Source organism: Dermacentor andersoni, chromosome 10 (assembly GCF_023375885.2).
Source record: "Dermacentor andersoni chromosome 10, qqDerAnde1_hic_scaffold, whole genome shotgun sequence".
NCBI lineage: Eukaryota > Metazoa > Arthropoda > Arachnida > Ixodida > Ixodidae > Dermacentor > Dermacentor andersoni.
This window is the reverse complement of record NC_092823.1, coordinates 46,925,598-46,946,346: the sequence shown is the minus strand read 5'-3', so window position 1 is coordinate 46,946,346 and position 20,749 is coordinate 46,925,598. Positions and strand designations below refer to the sequence as shown.

The 20,749-nt window shown below is 45.3% G+C and overlaps 1 protein-coding gene across 1 annotated transcript; it reads left to right on the top strand.

The window, feature by feature from the left end:
• Nucleotides 1-1,403: 1,403 nt before the first annotated feature.
• Nucleotides 1,404-19,410, top strand: LOC126543118 (acetylcholinesterase-1-like). The gene is made up of 4 exons (XM_072284673.1): nucleotides 1,404-1,686; nucleotides 7,437-7,626; nucleotides 16,130-17,137; nucleotides 19,185-19,410. Exons 1-4 carry the CDS (start codon nucleotides 1,404-1,406, stop codon nucleotides 19,330-19,332), a joined length of 1,629 nt encoding a protein of 542 aa, XP_072140774.1. The 3' UTR covers nucleotides 19,333-19,410.
• The last annotated feature ends 1,339 nt before the right edge of the window (nucleotides 19,411-20,749 follow it).

Genomic DNA, 20,749 nt, shown 5'->3' with positions numbered 1-20,749 from the left:
GACTTCGCCCCGAAGACCCTGGAGTGCGTGGCGCCTAAAATGGAGCTCGTATGAAGCCGCTTCTTCAGCTTGCACCGGGACTGCTGCGCGCACCACGCAGGCCTGTGACTTCTTTTGAAAGCGAAAGCTTTGCTCACCGCGTCGAGCCGAGTTTCGCCATCGCCAGCAATTCAGCTTTCATTTGACCACAGCTGCGCTGTAGCCTTGGCAACGCTCCACGCCGAGCTCCGGTGCCGGCTCCGGCTTGGCGCATGCGCTCGCAGCAGCTGGGTCGTCACCTGACTTGCGATGTGCCTAAGAGGAGCGCTCCGCTCCCCTAGTCATTGCGAGCTTGGCCAATGATGTGAGGGAGGCCGGGCCGTCTTCGAGCGTTGCGTGGGAAAAACACAATTAACCTTTGAGCAAGCGTTTGAGCCGTCGTCGCCAAGCGTCGTCTGACAACCGCTCGGATATCACCCGGCGAACTGCTTCACTGGAGAAGGTCCGGAATGCAACAGGCGTCGCACCGTAGAGATCAATGCAGCGACCGCGGTCACACCCTCTCCATTTATGCGTCGACGGTGCGCATGTTGGTTGTGCCTCTTTGCATGTGGAGCACTTGCGCTTTCCCAGTTGCAGAACAGGTGTCGCACCGTCCAACGAAGCACGTCGACCCAAGCCTTATCACAGTAATCACAATTACCTAGGCACAGCTATTATGCCTGGCTTAAGAATAATTACATATCTAAGTATTATAATTACAGCTAAATTAAAGGTTAAGCAAGTGAAACCAAGACTTTACCAGGCTAAACCAACCTTTGGTTTGGAAAATCCAGTGTTAGCTGAGCTAAGCAGCAGCCAAATTTTATCGCCTCGTTTCCTCTCTTTTTTGTTATTTGCCTTTTCTTTTCGTCCTTTCTGTTTTTTCGGTTTTGCTTTACTCACCAACATATAGGAACGGACTGCTTTGCCCCGATAATTTCATGTAGCCCTTGAAAAAGGTCGGTGCGCCGACCGAAATTGTTGGATAAATACACCAAAGACAACCGCGACGTTGTGCCTGCCATGTTTATATATATATATATATATATATATATATATATATATATGCGTGTGTGTGTGTGTGCCGTGAACATGTAATGCACATATATGAAACAACAGTGCAGCCACAAGCTTTTTACCGCAAGCGTATCGCACACAGGGGCATTACAGCGTAGCAGCTGCATCAGAGGAGCTGAACTCACACCTGCAGGAACTAGCGCTATGAGCTGTTCATTCCAATCCCCAGTTTTCTTCAGCGCGTAGTGCTTCTGATCTCGACATCGACCGTTACAGGCTAAAATTTAAAAATAATGGCAATGTTTCTACAAACGAGTACGTTCTGCATAGCTGCTATCTATATTCCCACGCTAGTTCTTGGAGCTATGAAGTTAAATATTGCCACCGCATTGTTCCCCAAAGAGACGGCCGTAGTAAGCACAGCAGCGGGTAGTATACATGGTGCCATACGTACTGTTGCTGAAGGTAGAAAAGTGTATAGCTTCACCGGCGTACCGTACGCTGAACCACCGCTCGGAGAATTGCGGTACAAGAAACCACAGCCGCCAACATCATGGGGTGATGAAGTGCTCTACGCTACGAAGACGCCACCATCTTGCATGCAAATCAACGTGTTCTCTCCAAGGTATCAGCTTTGGGTCCCCTATGGTGAGTCTGAAGTTTTCTAGATGGAGATTCGTGTTTTTTTTCAACCCTAAATTACTTAATCTCGATGGTTTCACGGTGCCTCGCTGGAATTTTTACTTTCCAAAACACAGAAACTTGTTCCAGTTACAAGTGTTGTTTGTACGACAGCCTCCGATAACCTGCCAATTTTGCGGCACGTACACTGCTCTCAAACTCAATGAGATTGTGTAACAATAAAAGTTATTAAATGAAATTCAAAAGTGATGAAGCATTTATATACACTTCCAGTCAACGCTATCAGCCATATTGGTTACTGAGCGACAACAAGAACACGCTCGGTTCACGGCATAGGTACACGCATGAATGCTGTTTTCACCCTTGTTATGTGAAGTCCTCCCAGTGCTCTCCGCACCCACGAGAGAAGCAATGGATCCGTAGCAATACCCATGGCAACACCATGGCAGTAACCTACGGCTGTACTTTTAGCGGTGGCCTCAAGAAATTGAGCGAATGAAAAGCATGCTGACATGGTCGGTGAAGACGGGGCTGCTCCTACTATGCAACAATTGCATTTACCTTATGTGTGATTTTCTTGTGTCTGTCTCGGGCACCATGTATTATTTACCTCTCCAAGCACCCCTCACCCCCAAACCGCTTCTGTCAATTTATGCTTCGGTATAAAATAAAGTTGTCAAAAGCTTTTCTACAGCTATCCCCTCAAGCTGTCCTTGCATAAAAAAAGAATATATATATATATATATATATATATGCTTTCCCTATCACCCCACCTTTCTTCATGTGAAGGCACTACTCTTGTAATATGTTAGCGTATGAGTTTATATTTTCTGATTAAAAATATATTAGCCTTGCTTAAGCATTATATGTGGGTGAACAAACGTCAATTTCTAAGAAGCGTAGGGTTGTGATTTTATAGCGAAAGTTGCGTATAATTTCAATACGCGATCAGGCTACGGGCACGCTTTAGGACTACGGATGATACAATCAAACTACGGAAAAACTTCAAAAATATCAGTCACTGGAGAGACCTAGCAGCACGCTACTTTAAAAATGGAGTCTATTTCTCGCTGCTCCATCTAGTACAAGTTTCTTTAAAATAGGGTGACACATTCTAGATTCACTACTTGATAAGTTTGATTCCCAGCCCTGATCATTTGAGGATCTCGTTCATTTGTGAGTTTTCGGTTCCCTAGTTTTGAGCATCTTCACGCAAGCCAAACAAGTGCATTCTTCTTCCTCACCTGATATTTTTTGTTGATTCTGCTGTTTTTATAACCTCTTCGAACACGGCAGGCCCCTCATTATCTTTATCCTAATGTTACCAATAATGTTGCTCTCAAGCGGTATAGTCAAGAAAATAGCAAATTGCGCAATTTATCCACAGAACTAAGACATCTTCGTAGCCCTAAACACCATAGAACACGGCTGTGTTGACGAAGCCGTAAATATACAGAACGGTAATTTTAGATCGCAGGCAGGGGCCTTGGCCCTGTAGTGGACATAAAAATAGGCTGGTGGTGGTGGTGATGGTAATAAAATATACGTATCACATCCAAACGCACAGTAGGGTCTTCATGCCCAACCTTCGAATCAGAACGGACTACAGAAGAAATGTAGATCTCGTGCGTTATTATTAACATATACTGCGAGAACTTTGTGAAGAGCGTTGCTGCGGTAGGCGCGAAAAAAATTAATTGTGGGAGCAAAACAAAATACTAAATACGCACGATCCGAATTTACAAAGGTTTTTCTTCATACGAACCTCCTCTGAGGGGTCGGGGGCCCTCGCTAATGATATTGCTGCATTATCTTCGTCGTCTCGAAATACTCCATTGACTCTCCCGACGAAACGGAACTTGACATTCATGTCGACGGTGTCCCTTTGACGGTGTTAATAGATACTGGAGCCCAGGTTTCCATACTAAGTTGTAACCTCCGTCCGTCGTCGGCTGAGGAAGGTTCTCACGCCTGCTACTACAGGAGCCGTACGCGTGGCCGATGGCAGCACTGTTGACGTCACCGGAATGTATACTTCCCGTATAAGTATCGCCGACGGCCACATTGCCGTTCTTTTTACAGTGCTCACAAATTGTCACTATGCCCTAATCCTCGCACTCGACTTTCTTACGGCGCATTCAGCTTTGAGCGACTGTTCTGCCAGTACCCTTTGCCTAGAACTTCCTCTGCTCGCGCATATTCGTTCCGAACAGCCGAACTACTTTAGTACGACCGCCTTCGTCTACCTGCTGCCTAAAGCCTTGACTTTCGTCGATTTGCTATCATCTTTCCCTGTGCCCGCTGGTGATTACGCCGCCACACCTGATCCTGATGTCCTTTTGATGCGCAGTATCACTGTGCCCCACTCCGTCGTCACCGTCGCCGATAACCAGACATGCCTCCCTTTCGTCAATTTTGGCCTGACAAAGTAAATTCTACTCCAAGGCATATCGGTGGCAACGCTGCGGGCTATAGGAGATGACTACGTCACGTTGTTTTCAGTAGATATCTGCTCAGATTCTTCACCATGTCCACAGGATGCTATTTGCCCTCACTCAACATTTCGTCACATGATTGCAGTGGACCTATTGGCTGAAGAAGCAGCAGCTCTGTGTCACCTTTTGGTTTCCTACCATGCCAACTTCGACCTCAAAAATCGCCAATTGGGCCAGACTTCAATTGTTAAGCATCACATAAATACTGGTGATGCCAGTCCTATTCATCACCGGCCATATAGATTTTCTGCTTCAGAGCGTAAGGTTATTCAAGATAAAGTGAACAAGATGCTTACCAAAACCGCTGTTGAACCTTCGTTGAGCCTTGAGCGTCTCCAGTGGTGCTTGTTAAAAACAAAGATGGCGCATGGCGTTCATGGCGTTTCTGCATACATTATCGTTATTTAAACCGCCTTACCAAGAAACACGTCTATTCCTTGCCTCGCACTCATGACGCCCTCGATTGTCCCTACGGTGCCAACTCCATTTCATCAAAAGACCTTCGGTCTGGTTATTGGGCAGATTTCTGTGGATGAAAAAGACTAAGGGAAGACCACGCTCGTCACCCCTGATGGTCTATATCAATTCAAAGTTACGGCGTTCGGTCTATGCAACGCCCCAGCAACGTTCAAACGTATGATGGGCTCTTGGTTTGAAGGCTCCAAATGGTCAACATGAATTTGCTACCTAGACCACGTTCTCGTATTTTCGCCTACATTTCAGGCGCACCTTCAGCGCTTATCTGCTGTTCTTCAAATCTTCCGTGAGGCTGGGCTCAAACTAAATTAATCGAAATGTCACTTCGGTCATCGGCAGATTATAGTGCTGGGGCACCTCGTCGACGCTTCCGGTATTCAACCGTCTTTTCCTGTACCTCAGTCTGTCGAAGACATAGGAAGCTTTGTAAGACTCTCCTCCTACTTCTGACGCTTCGTTAAAGACTTCGCAGCGATTCTCCGGCCACTTACTGATCTTCTAAAGAAGGACGTGCCGTTTGCGAGGGGCCCCGCGCAAACTGCCGCGTTTGCCCACCTCACCAACATTCTCACCACGTCACCTATACTGACCCACTTTCACCCATCCTCTCCTACAGAGGTGCGCACTGATTACAGTGGTCACGGTATTGGAGCCGTCTTAGCTCAGCGCCTTCTTCGCACTGGTCTAAAGCGTCACGATCATGTTATCGCCTACGCTAGCCCCCTCCTCAAACTAGCGGAGCGAAACTATTCGATTACAGTTCGTGAATGCCTGTCTGTCGTCCGGGCGGTTTCCGAATTGCGCCCGCACTTTTCTTTAATCACGGACCACCACACGCTCCGCTGGCTTTCCTCCCTCATGGATCCTACCGGCCGGCTTGTTCACTGGGCTCCGCGGCTGCAAGAATATTTATAGGCAGTAGTGTCCAGGTCTGGCCGATTACTTCAAGACGCAAACTGCTTATCACGCTATCCAGTGGACGAACCACCCGCTGACCCTGACCCCGTTGCCTACGCTTGTGCTTTCTCCGTCTCTCAGCTGCTACACGTTGCCGACGAGCAACGCTGTGATGCCACATTGCGCGTCATCATTGATGGCTTAGAATCTTTGCCTTATGATTCGTCCCTTTACCTGTTTGTTCTCGTGGGTGGTGTATTATACCGTCACAATGTATCCCTCGACGGTCCTGCCCTACTCCCCGTCATTCCTAAGCACCTCCGCTCAGCTGTTCTCCACGATCTTCACGATTTACCACCGGCAGGTCACCTTAGCGTCTCCCGCACCTACGACCGGACTCGTTGACGCTTCTTTTGAACAGGCCTTGCCAGCTCTGTCCGGAAATAGGTTGCGGCATTTGAGAAATGCCAGCGGCGGAAAATACCGTCGACGCTCCCTGATGGGTGCCTTGTGCAGCTGGACAATCCTTCGGAGCCGTTCTATCGCGTTGGCTTGGATTTACTTGGCCCTTTCCCTCTATCCACGTCTGGCAACAAATGGGTCGTGTGGCGACATATTACGCCACGCGCTACGCCATCCCCAGAAGGCTTCCAACAGCGGCGCCAGAGAAGTCACCGATTTTCTTTTACGCGACGTGATTCTGCAAAATGGTGCTCCACTCCAACTGCTCACTGACCATGGTCGGACATTTCTTTCTAAAGTCGTCGCCGCTATCCTGCAGTACTGCTCAACGAAGCACATACTGACAACGTCTTACCATCAAGACTAATGGCCTCACGGAGAATTTGAATGACACCTTAACAGACATCCTTGCAAAGTATGTCTCGTCCGACCATACTGATTGCGGGCTTGCCCTACCCTATGTCACTTTTGTGCATAATTTTTAGCGTCACGACACTGCCGGTTATTCCCCGTTACTTCTTCTGTTCGGCCAAGGACACACATTGCCGTTGGATGCGTCCCTTCCATCCGCCGCAGCAGAGACCAGAGAGTATGAACTCGACGCCATCACCAGGGCAGCCCAAGCACGCGAAATTACCCACGCTCGTCTCGTGAACTCCCAAGAGAAACAACGGCATTTGTACGACCGCCAACACAGATACGTCCACTTTTCGTCTGAATCTCTGGTACTCGTGTGGTCCTCGACTCGTCCCGTTGGCCTGTCAGAAAAACTCTTGTCTCGGTACTCAGGCCCGCCTCGAGTGCTGCGCACCGTGACTGCAATTACGTACGAAATCGTCCCAGTCGGTACCAGTGCCTCGTCGGCCCCGCATTCCAGTGACGTTGTGCATGTCGCACGCCTCAAGCCATATTATCCTCCTGTTATCACCGATATTTACGCGCACCGGGACGGTGCTTCGGCCGCGGGGGGTGAGTGACACATGCATATTGCGTGCTTCTCGTGGACGATGCAAGCGGGCGCCCCGATGAAGAGAACGAAGGTACTCTGGCTCTCGAGCTGTTGGCTGAACTGGTCAGTGCTGCAGTTATCCCTTGTAAATATACTTTCTAAATAGTCTCCAGTTCATCATCCTCCGTTCGCGCAACACTTTGTTTGCTGTCCCTATTGGACTGTTCGTGTTCTTACAAAGTTTACTAGCGTAAGAATATGGTCCCTGATCTCTACGCTTCCGCGGGCACTGAAGCATTTTAGTCATACACTACGCAAACGTGGAGCAAACAGCACATGCCTAATTTGCCTGGCAGTACTAGGAGCCTGCCTACATTCAGATTCAGGACGTACCTGTTATTGACTAAGTATCGGATGTCCATGGGTAATATTAAAATAAATATGACACTTCGGAAATTTCCAATTCCTACTTGCAGACAGACCAAAGAGCGAGGACTGCCTGTACCTTAACATATGGACACCGAAGCTGGACTCGTCAGCCCACCTACCAGTGATGGCATGGCTACACGGGGGAGAATTTCAAATTGGCTCCGCTGCAATGTGGCTAGACGACGGAGGCAATTTGGCTGCCCTCGGGCAAGTCGTCGTGGTCACCATTGCCTACAGGTGGCTCGCCAACTATATCAATAACCTTATAATTGGAGTGAAACATTTCCTGCCTTCGAGCAATCACAGCGTAACGATGGCACAGAAGTGCACCACTCTGTCGGGAGCGCAGTTACTGGTATATTTGATTATGAAAAATAACTTCACAAGCTGTGTAAGTATTTTCCTGTCGCACGGAAGAGCGGAAAGGCCGTGTATTTGATAGAAAAAAGTAGAGGGCTTTATTATCGTGAGCGAAGCTGAAAGTTATTGTCTCCGAAGTATCGTTGGAATGTCAGCCTCCTGAACGCAACCTTGTGTTTCGCGTAACTTGACCGAAACATTAGAAATTGACCTCTACACATTACTCAAACTACGGTAATGGCACAACGTTCGTGGTCGTCTTCTCTTTTGAGACTTTTTTGAGAAATGTTGGTTGGTAAAGGGTTACAGTAAATTATGCAGGACGAATACATATTTGCTTTAGGCCAAAAGTCACTTTGGAGAGATTGTAGAACCTGCAGAGAAGCAACCGGTCAAGTCAATTCGACAGTGTTATCTACAGCTTCAACCTTTTTTCGAAGCTCTGAATAGTGTCCACAAAATATCGATAAAATAGACGTCACTGTGTGCTTGTGTGCATCTGAATTGCAGCACTCCGAACTATCTGAAACTTTCTTCAGCGCCCACCAATATTTTGCTATATTCGTCATGCGGAATCTCACCGGCGATATCAATATTCACCACGTAGGTGCTGACGACGGATCCCATGGCCGATTGCTTTAATTCGTTTAGCTGGGTTTGCGGGCCTCGTTCTTTAGGACAACTGTTGAGAGGACAAGAATTCAGAAGTGAGCAATTGACCGGTGACGTAATGTTTAGCGATATTGTAGGCAGTTAATTATTAGCTCTGAAAAAATGGCTCACGAAAAAGATAACTATACCGAATCAAGTTGATTAGGGTTCTCACAGCCCGCCTTTCAACTTTTGAATGGGACTTCTGTCCTAAACATTTTTTTATTCTCACTATATTACCGTAAAATGTCTGCTAAGTAATAGTAAAAACAAAACTATGGGACTAACTCTTGGTGATAACCAACAATACGCCGTTGCTTTCAGTTGTATACGGTGCAGCACCAGGGGCGTAGCCAGGGGGGGGGGGGGGGGTGTTATGTGGCTTCAGCCCCTCCCGCCGTCCCCCGAAATTCTTTCCTGCTCTTATGCACCACCGGGCAAAACAACCCACGCCACCGGAAATCATTCTGGATTTATTGTCTAGAATGCCTTTTTCGCGCACGAAAAGTCATCTCAGCGCCTACGTTGCGAAGTCAGCCTTTATTTCCCGGGAACGCCCATGCACCGGGAGTCACATAACGCCAAGGAGCCCATCGAAGCACGAAGATTCAAGAGGGTTTTGTGGCGAGCGTGCTGGTCGCGGCATCTCGCGGAGGCTGCCGAATCTACGGAGCGCATGAAATTCAATATCGTAATTATATGGGTACAAAGCTCCTATAAACGTTTTATGCGAAAGGTGCATTGACATTTCTAAATTCGTACATCGGGACATAAAACAAGACAAGTCAAATCAACACAATCTTAGGCAAGTTGACAAAGCGTGAGACGAAGTATTGTTGCGTTTCATTTTTGCCGTCATGTCACAGAAAAAATTATCAACATTTGTTTCGCCCACACCAAAGCATCCATAGGAAGTCACTAAAGCCTGCAGAGGTAACTAGGTTCTTATTTTTTTCTTTGCTTTCACTTTTATTCGCGAGGACACATTAGACCTCTTCAATTTTTTTTCTTGCTACCCGCGGGCAGCCACAGCCAGCCAGATCGTTATTCTATTTCTCGTGTTTCCCCGACGACCGCGCGGTGCACTTCGATGCGCGTTGGTTTTTCTCTAGCCGAGTGGATTTTCGCCTGGCAGAATGCTGGATGTTTTATGGCTAGCAGACGAAAAAAGGAAACAATGGCCGCTCGCCGTCATCACTGCGAGGGCTGGACGCACTGCAACGCATTCACTTGAGCGCAACCTCTGTGGAAAATTTTGTCTCACCGGTGTAGGATAGCGAGCAGAATGCGTATGGTTCTCTGTGCATCAAGCGCCTCGCGTATTCGTCGATATTCCTTCAGTGGTCACATTAGCTGCCTAAAGTAGGTGTTCGATTGTGGCCAACATGCTTTCCTTTGCGTTTCTTCATTTCGATGCCTCCACCCCACAAAAAAAAAAATATACATTGTTGCGGCGCAGCAAATTGTCGCATGGTGAAAGATTGATTTTGCTACTTCTTTTATGGACACTCTAGGACATTCTTGCCGCTGCCGTCCCCATCATGTCCCGTTTAAAATCCAAGCCGATAACATCGTCCCCGCGCGCTGCATGCTGTGTCTGGGAGTGAAAGTGTAGGGAGGGGGGGCAACTGCATGAGTGAGCTGACGATGGTGGCTGAGTCTTCTGCGCGCAAGGGAGAAAAGCTGGGAAGAAGCGCTCCGCCTCCTGTCGCGCGGGATAAATAAGGTGGAGTGGAGGCAGGGGGGCTGTGATCTGTGAATCTGTGGTTGCGCAACATGTTCAATTGCCTTGTTGAACGCATTATATACGGTGACCTTTCTTAGATATGTAAGTTTATTGGATCCTTAAGGTATGTTTCAATATCTTGTAGCGAGGTTTTGCATATGTGTACGGTGAACTTTGTTTCCATTGACACATTTCTTCCCTTTATCAAGCTGCATCTTCGCATTTGTCATCATCATCATCATCAGCCTGGTTACGCCCACTGCAGGGCAAAGGCCTCTCCCATACTTCTCCAACTACCCTGGTCATGTACTAATAGTGGCCATGTCGTCCCTGCAAACTTCTTAATCTCATCCGCCCACCTAACGTTCTGCCGCGCCCTGCTAAGCTTCCCTTCCCTTCGAATCCATTCCGTAACCCTTAATAAGCATCGATTAGCTTCCCTCCTCATTACATGTCCTGTCCATGCCCATTTCTTTTTCGTGATTTCAACTAAGATATCATTAACTCGCGTTTGTTCCCTCACCCAATCTGCTCTTTTCTTATCCCTTAACGTTACACCCATCATTTATTCCATAGCTCGTTGCGTCGTCTTCAATTTAAGTAGAACCCTTCTCGTAAGCCTCAAGCTTTCTGCCCCGTACGTGAGTACTGGTAAGACACAGCTGTTATGAACTTTTCTCTTGATGGATAATGGCAACCTGCTGTTCATGATCTGAGAATGCCTGCCAAACGCACCCCAGCCCATTCTCATTCTTCTGATTATTTCGGTCTCATGATCCGGATCCGCGGTCACTAGCTGCCCTAAGTAAATGTATTCCCTTACCACTTGCAGTGCCTCGCTACATATCGTAAACTGCTGTTCTCTTCCAAGAGTGTTAAAATTACTTCAGTTTTCTGTAGATTAATTTTTAGACCCACCCTTGTGCTTTGCCTCTCTAGCTCAGTGAGCATGCATTGCAGTTGGTCCCCTGAGCTACTAAGCAAGGCAATATCATCAGCGAATCTCAAGTTACTAAGATATTCTCCATTACCACTTATCTCCAATTCTTCCCAATCCAGGTCTCTGAATACGTCCTGTAAACACGCTGTGAATAGCCTTGGAGAGATCGTATCTGCCTTGCTGACACCTTTCTTTATTGCAATTTTGTTGATTTCTTTATGGAGGACTACGGTGGCTGTGGAGCCGCTATAGATATCTTTCAATATTTTTACACACAGCTCGTTGAAACCCTGATTCCGTAATGCCTCCATGACTGCTGAGGCTTCGACTGTGTCAAACGCTTTCTCGTAATCAATGAAAGCTATATATAAGGATTGGTTATATTCGGCAGATTTCCCTATCACCTGATTGATAGTGTGAATATGGTCTATTGTTGAGTAGTCCTTACGGAATCCTGTTTGGTCCTTTGCTTCGCATAAGTCTAAGGTGTTCCTGAGGGTATTTGCGATTACCTTAGTAAATACTTTGTAGACAACGGACAGTAAGCTGATCGGTCTATAATTTTTCAAGTCTTTGGCGTCCCCTTTCTTATGGACTAGGATAATGTTAGCGTTCTTCCAAGATTCCGGTACGCTCGAGGTCATGAGGCATTGCGTATAGAGGGTGGCCAGTTCTCCTAGAACAATCTGCCCATCATCCTTCAACAAATTTGCTGTTACCTCACCCTCCCCAGCTGCCTTCCCCCTTTGCATAGCTCCCAAGGCTTTTTTGCTTCTTCCGACGTTACTTGTGGGATTTCAAATTCCTCTAGACTATTCTCTCTTCCATTATCGTCGTGGGTGCCACTGGTACTGTATAAATCTCTATAGAGCACCTAAGCCACTTGAAATATCTCATCCATATTAGTAATGATATTGCCGGCTTTGTCTCTTAACGCATCCATCTGATTCTTGCCAATTCCTGGTTTCTTCTTCGCTGCTTTTAGGCTTCCTCCGTTCCTGAGGGCATGTTCCATTCTATCCATATTATACTTCATTATGTCAGGTGTCTCACGCTTGTTGATAAAATTCGAAAGTTCTGCCAGATATATTCTAGCTGTAGGGTTAGAGGCTTTCATACATTGGCGTTTATTGACCCAATCTTTCGTCTCCTGCGACAGCTTACTGGTATCCTGTCTAACGGAGTTACCACCGACTTCTATTGCACAGTCTTTTATAATGTCCATAAAATTGTCGTGCAATGTTTCAATACTAAGATCCTCTTCCTGAGTTAAAGCCGAATAGCTTGATCCAGAATTCCTCTATTTTCTCTCTTACCGCTAACTCATTGATCGGCTTCTTATGTACCAGTTTCTTCCGTTCCCTCCTCAAGTCTAAGCTAATTCGAGTTCTTACCATCCTATGGTCACTGCAGCGTACCTTGTCGAGCAGGTCCACATCTGGTATGATGCCAGGGTTAGCGCAGAGTTAAGATGTATTTCATTTCTTGTCTCGTCATTCGGGCTCCTCCACGTCCACTTTCAGCTACCCGCTTGCGGAAGAAGGCATTCATTATCCGCATATTAATCTGTTCTGCTTTGTCTACTGATAACTCTCCCCTGCTATTCCTTGTGCCTATGCCATATTTCCCCACTGACTTGTCTCCAGCTTGCTTTTGCCAACCTTGGCATTTGCCTACCTTGGTTTAGACTTTACCCATCGCCGATTCGACGTCTTCCTAGAAGCTTTCGACTTCCTGGTCATCGTGACTGGATGTAGTGGCGTAGGCCTGTACGACCTTCAATTTGTACGTCGTATTAAGTTTCACAACAAGATCTGCCACCCTCTCGTCAATGCTATAGAGTTGCTGTATGTTATCAGCTATATTCTTATCAATCAGGAATCCGACTCCTAGTTCTCGTCTCTCCGCTAAGCCCCGGTAGCACAGGACGTGCCCGCATTTTCGCACTGTACATGCTTCATTTGTCCTCCTGACTTCACTGAGTCCTATTATATCCCATTTACTACCCTCTAATTCCTCTAATAGCACTGCTAGACTCGCCTCACTAGATAACGTTCTAGCGGTAATTGTTGCCAGGCTCAGATTGCAAAGGCGGGCTGTCCGGATCTAGGGATTCTTAGCACCCTTTGCTGCGTAATAGTTCTGACCGCTGCCGTGGTCAGTTGCTTCGCAGCTGCTGGGGACTGAGAGGGCTGGGGTTTGATTGTTCTATTCATATAGGAGGTTGTGGCCAAGTACTGCACGATGGTGGCCAATTCTGCTCTGGTGAAGGAGTGAGTTAGCGGTTGTGGTCACTGGGATCAAGCCGCATTCCTGGCCTGTTTATGAAATTTTATCAACACGCGGATTCGTTTTTTCTATTCCGGTGGAAAATTGCGCGGCACCGGGATTTGAACCACGGTCCTTTTGCACGCGAGGCGGATGCTCTACCTCAACGCCACCGCTGCCCTTCTTTGTATATTCCATTATATCTTCGAATTTTTAATGTACGAAAGCGAGTCAAATGAAATTGAGCCAAACCACCCGGGAGCGCAATAATGGTTCGGTTCATCAAGTGCGAAGCACGCGCGTAGCACACAGACATCTCTCATTTAGAAGAGTAACACAATGGTCTCGTACCCTGGATTGAGCATGGATGCGTGACATAATGGAAGCTCCAAATGTTGAACAGCGTGGTGTCATTAGGTATTTAAAAGCTGAAGGTGCTTCCCAAAAAGCAATTAGTAGCCATGTGGCTGCCTTTTGTTTTGAATATTGCCTTTCATGGGCTACTGTGAAGCGTTTGAGTAAACGCTTCAAAGAAGGACGTGAAAATTGCAAAGACGATCCAAGACCGGAAAAAGCCGCCGCGCAATCACCCCTAGAACAATTGCAAAGTTTGATCCAAATAGACAAGAACGGAGGATAAACATCAATGAACTAGCAGAGCATGTGGACATCAGTCGCGGTTCGGTTCACACCATAATTTATGAACACCTGGTTTATCAGTTGTGCGCGCAATGGATGCCCAATATTTAGAACTACCGTCAGAAGATGGAGAGGTTCGGCGCTGCCTTGAATAATTTAATTCGGTGTCGCAATGAGGGTGACGACTTATCTGCAATTGTGATCGGGGACGAATCGTCGTTCCCCTACTACGAGCCTGAAACTCGACGGCAAAGTCAAAGTGGAAACATTCGAATTCACCACCCCTAAAGAAAGCAAAGGCCGTAATTTCTGTAGCAAAGATGTTGTTGACTTTTCTTTCGATTCTGAGGGGCCGTTTAATATAGTTGTATACATTCATTCATCCATCCATCCATCAGGGGTCATTACTGATCGAATTTGATAAGCCTGGTGCGATAATCAATCGTTTCCGGTATTGTGAAACGCCAGATCTGCTACATGTGGCGGTCAAGAAAAAACAACGTGGGGAATTGAGGAATGGGGTTATCTTGCTCCACGCCAATGCGCGTCCCCATGTCGCTGATGTGGTTAACAGAAAACTGGCAAAGTTCAAGTGGAAAATGCTGCAATACCCGCCATATAGCCCAGACATGTCGCCTTGCGACTTCCACATTTTGGGGTATCTGAAAAACAGCTCAAGGAGACCAGATTTCTGTCGGACGATGACGTGAAAGAGTCAGTTACAGAATTTTTGAAGCAGCAACCCAAGGAATGTCTTGAGACGGCAATGACGCGACTCCTTAGTCGGTGGGACGAATGGCTAAATGCTTGTGGGGACTACATTTAAATAGAGTGCCCAGTTTGTCATATATTGGCATTGGCTCACTTTCATTTGACTCAACTTCATAGATTTCGCAGAGCTCCTGCTTTTTATATGTGTTCTGTGTTGTGACTATAATTTCGCTGCAATTACTAAGAATACACGACAGGTGACGGCTGCTCCTGCGCAATATATCGTAACAAGGGACCGCGTCATTGAGATTTTTCCCTGGCCATTGTATATGTACAAAAATGTGTTCTTGAATGTCAATGTCTCATTAAAATATTTGCCCTCAACTTGTTCATTCCGTGGCCTTGAAATTTTTCATATCAGCGGAATTCAATTCTTTGCTGTTTTCAAGTTGACATAGTTGTAAAGTTCGTGTGGTATTTTACTTACTTATTAAATAGACAGAAAACATAGAAACATTGAGATTATTCATTTCTGGCTACAATTTTTAAGACCTATGATTGTATTCTGTTCTCAAAAAATATGTTTTACTTGTATTGACGCTCCGCAGCGTTCAAGAATTCGTTTGCACCACCTTTGGCAATGGCAATGCAGTTATTATTCGTGTATGTGATGCGGTGACAAATTCTTTAAGGAAAAGGCCGATCTGCAACATTTAGCCCTACGCCAGCCCCCCCTAAACGAAATTTCTGGCTACGCCACTGTGTAGCAACCGATTTTTAGAATTTCGTTCGAGTCAGTGAAAGATTCGGCATATATTGTGACATGACGTCTCATACTTAGCAGAAATATTCCCAATCTTCGTATAATCACTGCTTTCAAATTGTTTGTCGAAGTTTAGGTGCGTCTCTTCTCCTCACGGTTCAATGTTGTTCACTTTTTCTGCATGGTTTTTATTGTAACAGGCAACAGCAAAGTACAGGAAGCACAAATACCTACAAATTGTAAAGGAAACACCAAGCAACCTAATGTCAGGCGGACCCATGCATATGGTTATTGGTAGTGACTTGGGAAGTTTGGCAAGGAGGCCAAGTTTTCATCTACTCAAATGTACGAACTCTTGTAAAATGCTCGCGTAAGCATAAATATTTCACACTAAGTTTGTGCAATTCAGGAAGACTGAGTTGCTTAATATATGACTGACTGCAAAACATTGTACGTAATGCGCTTAGTAGCCATCGGGCGAGAAATAGCTCTGCTATATTGTATGCTCAGTTTGCTTCCGCTTCGTTCTTTTGCAAAGCTGCGTAAATTGCGCTCGTATAGCTGGTAACGAGACGAGCGGAATATGGAAAATTTCTTTTTATTGAGTGCTTTTTGTAACTGACAGACAAGCGGTATATGCACATGTTTTTACAGGCTTTTGCTATATTTGTCTGTATCGCAGGCTTCAGTCGTACGGCTTCCTGTATGATGGAACAGAAAGCGCTCCAGGTAACCAAGCTTTTCATGACCAGGTATTGGCACTGAAGTGGGTACAAGAGAACATCGAGGTATTTGGAGGTGACCCACGTTCCGTCACCTTGTTCGGATGGAGCGCTGGCGGCATATCAATCGGTTTTCACCTTCTATCTCCAGGAAGTCAGAATCTTTTCAGGCGAGCGATTATTCAAAGTGCCGGTGTTACAAACAGTGATCGTGCACAAAGCACGTCGATGATGCTGGATTATACAAAACAATTCGCAAGGACACTCGGTTGCTACAACGCAAGTTATAAAGGAAACTTTTCCTCAGAGAGCATAGCTTGCCTTCGAGGTATCAACGCAACACTGATCGCGTCAGTTGAACAGACTTTCGTAGATGAAGGGAGTGGTAAGTTCGAGCCGATTTACGGAGATGAATTCCTACCTATAAGAAACAGCGAAGCTTCCTTTCCAGGAGACAAAGACGTTGTGATTGGCCACGTGGCAAATGAAGGAAGTATGTTAATTTACTCTGCCTTCAGAGATACTTTCTCTCTTGTACTGCCACCGCGAAATATCAGCAAGGCTGAAATGATTCACTACTTAGGAATCCTCTATAGTAAGCTACCTCTTGCGGATGTGTTGAAGCTGCAAAGCAAGTACATGGACAACATTTCAGACTTTGACTATGACCGACTGCGCGAAGCCTTTGTTGAAACGAAAAGTGACACCCATGTGGTTTGCGGTACATTTATCACGGCTTCCAAACTGTCCAATGCAACGGCCATCGTGAGCACTGACAATGGTGTATACGTTTACGAAATGGACTACGTGCTTCGCTGCAACAGAAGACGTCCATGGTTTGGTATGACTCATGGAGACGACACACCTCTTGAGTTTGGGAGACCCTTTGATGCCGACTACGGTTGCTTGGCTGACATTCCATTCAGTAGGAAAGTCGTCAACGTATGGACCAACTTTGCTAAAGGAAGGTAAGGCGCTCTGTTACTGACACATTCAGTATACTGAGAGGTTCTCTATAGAAAACTTATAAAGAAGTCAATTACCAGTCTGTGCTCAGTCAGGAAACTCATCTTACACGGCTATATTTTTTGCAACGAAGGTGTTAGCCTCTACTTTGTCGGGAATTGTCGTGTCTGTCTCAAAACAACAAATAAACTGAAAGAAAGAACCATAAAAAGTAAATGTCTCCTTTCTCCATCACCGAAAAAAATGAAACGAAAAAAAGTGCCCATCTCCTTTGGAATCAGGCATACGACACACAGCTCAGTATTCATTTCAATAAAGCCCAAAACAAGCGTCAAAACCGCATGATGGATGATAAGATGCCTGTGAACAACGCGAGGCACGTTTCCCGGTGAAGATTACGGTTGCATAAGCTGCTCCGGTGGCAAAGGGTAAACAGCAGCATGCGAATAAGTGAATGATGTCACCAAATTTCATATATAAAAGGAAAAGCTGCCTAGCAACTCGTTCAGTTCATTGAAAGACTGCTATGGGCACTCCACGCAAAGTTGAGACTACCGAAGAGCAGCGGAAATATGATTAGCGTCGAAGTGTGCGAAATTGCAATTCGGCAACAACGGTGTCGTGCTATGTGTAGGCAGAACATTAAAACATTTTATATCCCCATCGACGGCATTTGAGCGGTTATCTAACAGTTTCGCTGGCCATCCAATTTCGCAGGCTCGGAATGGCGAGTTATTTTTTTGTCTTACACTACCATGTTATTTCACAATGAAAGAGGAGAGTTCAATCATTTGGGTCAAGGCTTCCTTTTCCGCAACACTACCAGATAGCGTTGCCCTACGCACAAGACGGTGGGCGGAACTGAGCGTGTGCGACAGCATCGTCTTGGATATTTTGCGGCGGCCGCTACTTTGACGCCTCACCTTTCACTTATTGAGCTGGAGGCGGCAAGAAACGTTTACCATCACGTCGCATGAAATTATGTTCAGCGTTAGGCGAATAATTCTTTTTATGGGAGCGCCGGTGGTGTCAGCTCACTCGCACCGCTGATTTGTGCCCGGCTGTGCTGGTGTAAATAATAAAGCCGACGAGCACTGACACATGTAAGATGAGAGTTATATGTTTAAAGCACATCTCTAAAATTTATACCTCACGGTGCAATATGAAGAGGAAGCAGGGTCTTCGGACTCTCCCGCTATTCATATATATATATATATATATATATATATATATATATATGCTGTGCATGAGAACTCGTGGTGTGGTCGAGGTGCGGTAATATTATATATATATATATATATATATGTATATATATATATATATATATATATATATATATATATATATATATATAGCGCCAGCCTCTACAGCTTTCTGCGTCTATGCTACAATACGATATTCTTAGGGAACAATGTTATGATTGTAGCAGAAGGCTGGAAATCTGGGTCTGTTGGTATATAGGTGAAGGGAAAAAGCTAGTCACAAAAGACAAATGTTCTTGTCTTTTGTCTTTTCTGACTGGTTTTTCCTTTCAAAAATGATGAGTCAGAGCCAGGCTAAACAGTACGTTAGACATGCAGATGAAAGGAAGCACCTTTGTAGTTTGTGGATTTTCCAGTACAGATTATTTATAAGAGTGCACCCAACAGTGTAAATACAGAGGAAGTGAAACACCAATAAGGCGAAGAGTTGGTTCCCTCCGTTATTTTTAGGGGGTACTGGACAGTAGATACATGTAGATGTGCCTATCACCCTTGTAAGTATGGCGATGCGAATATATAAATGAAAGAAAAAGGCATGTCGTGTGCTATCAAAGGGGTTCTACAAAAACCTGGCATCTAATGTTTCAAACTTTAATGTTTGCTTTGAAAATCTTGCACAATGTTCTACTTCTCCAACCAAAAAAAGCAAATATTCGGTATTTCTTTTTGTCGCAATAGGTTCATTTCATAAGTACCATGTTATAAACCGATTTCTTTTTCGCTTTGAAAGCTACGCTCTTCTAGCGTTCACGAGCACTTACATTGTTTTATTTTCCATTCTTTGCAGAGTGCCAGCCGGGCCGTGCGGATCTGAGTGGCCGAAGTTTCAACCAGATACTATGAAATTTCTTAAGATCACTGCGCAGAAAAGTGAGGTCCACAGCTTTGATCATGAAGCACACTGTGCTTTCCTTAAAAATCTTCAACTGTATTAGACAGCCGACTTTTTCTCAGAAATCAGCGTGCTCAATGAAATGGCAGCTAGAAAAGTTGTTTCTTTCAAATAATAAACAATGCCGGGTACCTTTTGCGGTATTTCCTCCTGTGTTTTTAATGTTGTCAATAAGTCCTGGATATTGTTGCGAAGCATAGTAAGCACCTGTTTACACGCTGGTCGGACATAGTTGAAATAAATATAATGTATATTACAAAATGTGCCCCAGGCGATACTCAAGTATACGGTAGAGCATCACTCCTCGATGGCACGAGGCTTACTCAGGGAAAATATGCTCACTAATTACCATTCAAGGCTACGGTACAACCATTTCGTACAGAAGGTGTTTACACAGGTGTGTCATGAATTGTTTCGTGTTGTTTAATGTGGCTATTCCTTATGACTGCTCTAATGTTCGGTTAAAACACGAAGCCTATAATGCGCTGCGAAAAGAAGTGTTTGGATTACCCCAAATCAAGAGGACGTGGCATTGACAATAACGCAAAATGCACGTGCAGTCTTTATTAAGAACGAAATTGGCCCACGCACAGTAAAGTATGATGAGCAAAATGTGCCAGCCAGTCCTCCACATTCAATGCATCACGATGTTTAGGAATTCCTTGTTATAACTACAGCATGGCAATCATCGCTGCCGCATCACCGCTGGCAAATCACCACTGCCGAAATACTGAGTAACATCAATGTTGTTGTTACATATCAGCAAACGACAAATGAGTGTCGAAATTTTGCACAATATATGTTCCAGCTAATGTTCCCAAATCGGTGGCACCTTCTTCTGCGCCTTTCTTTAGATGTTTGCATAACTATCCCTAGGAAACTAATCAATAACTACGTTGCTCCAGTAGTTTTAATACGCGCTCTTTTGCAATGTCTGGCGTGCACATTACATTTAGGCACTACGTATAAAGAAAGTTATTTGGAAAGAGAACAAAACGTTCTGACCATTACGTAGGGGTTTGCCCCAGTTTACAACAGCGTTTTCGCATGTTCCATCTCCAAACCACCCGCGGCGCAACACAAACCAGCAAACCTGCTCTGCTTTTATCGAAGTCCCAATTGCAGCCCTTGAGTCAAGCGAAAATATAATTCGTGGCGTTTAATTAGGCTTTCGTGTGGTTAGCCAGCAAATTTTGCTTGGAATAACTGGAATAACAGCTAACATTTGTAGCTGCCATGTTTGGAAAAATTCAGAAATTGTAATTTTGATTAATGTAAATTGTTTGTTTAAACAGTTCACTAAATTTTACTACAAGGTTGTTAGTATACGCCGCATCCTCATGATGTTATATTATTCAATTGAGAAAAATGTATAATGCTGCTGATTTATTTTTTCTTTACGCACTGCGCAACTCAGCAAACCACCTGAAAATAAAGAGTAGCCTGCTAAATATTTAAAT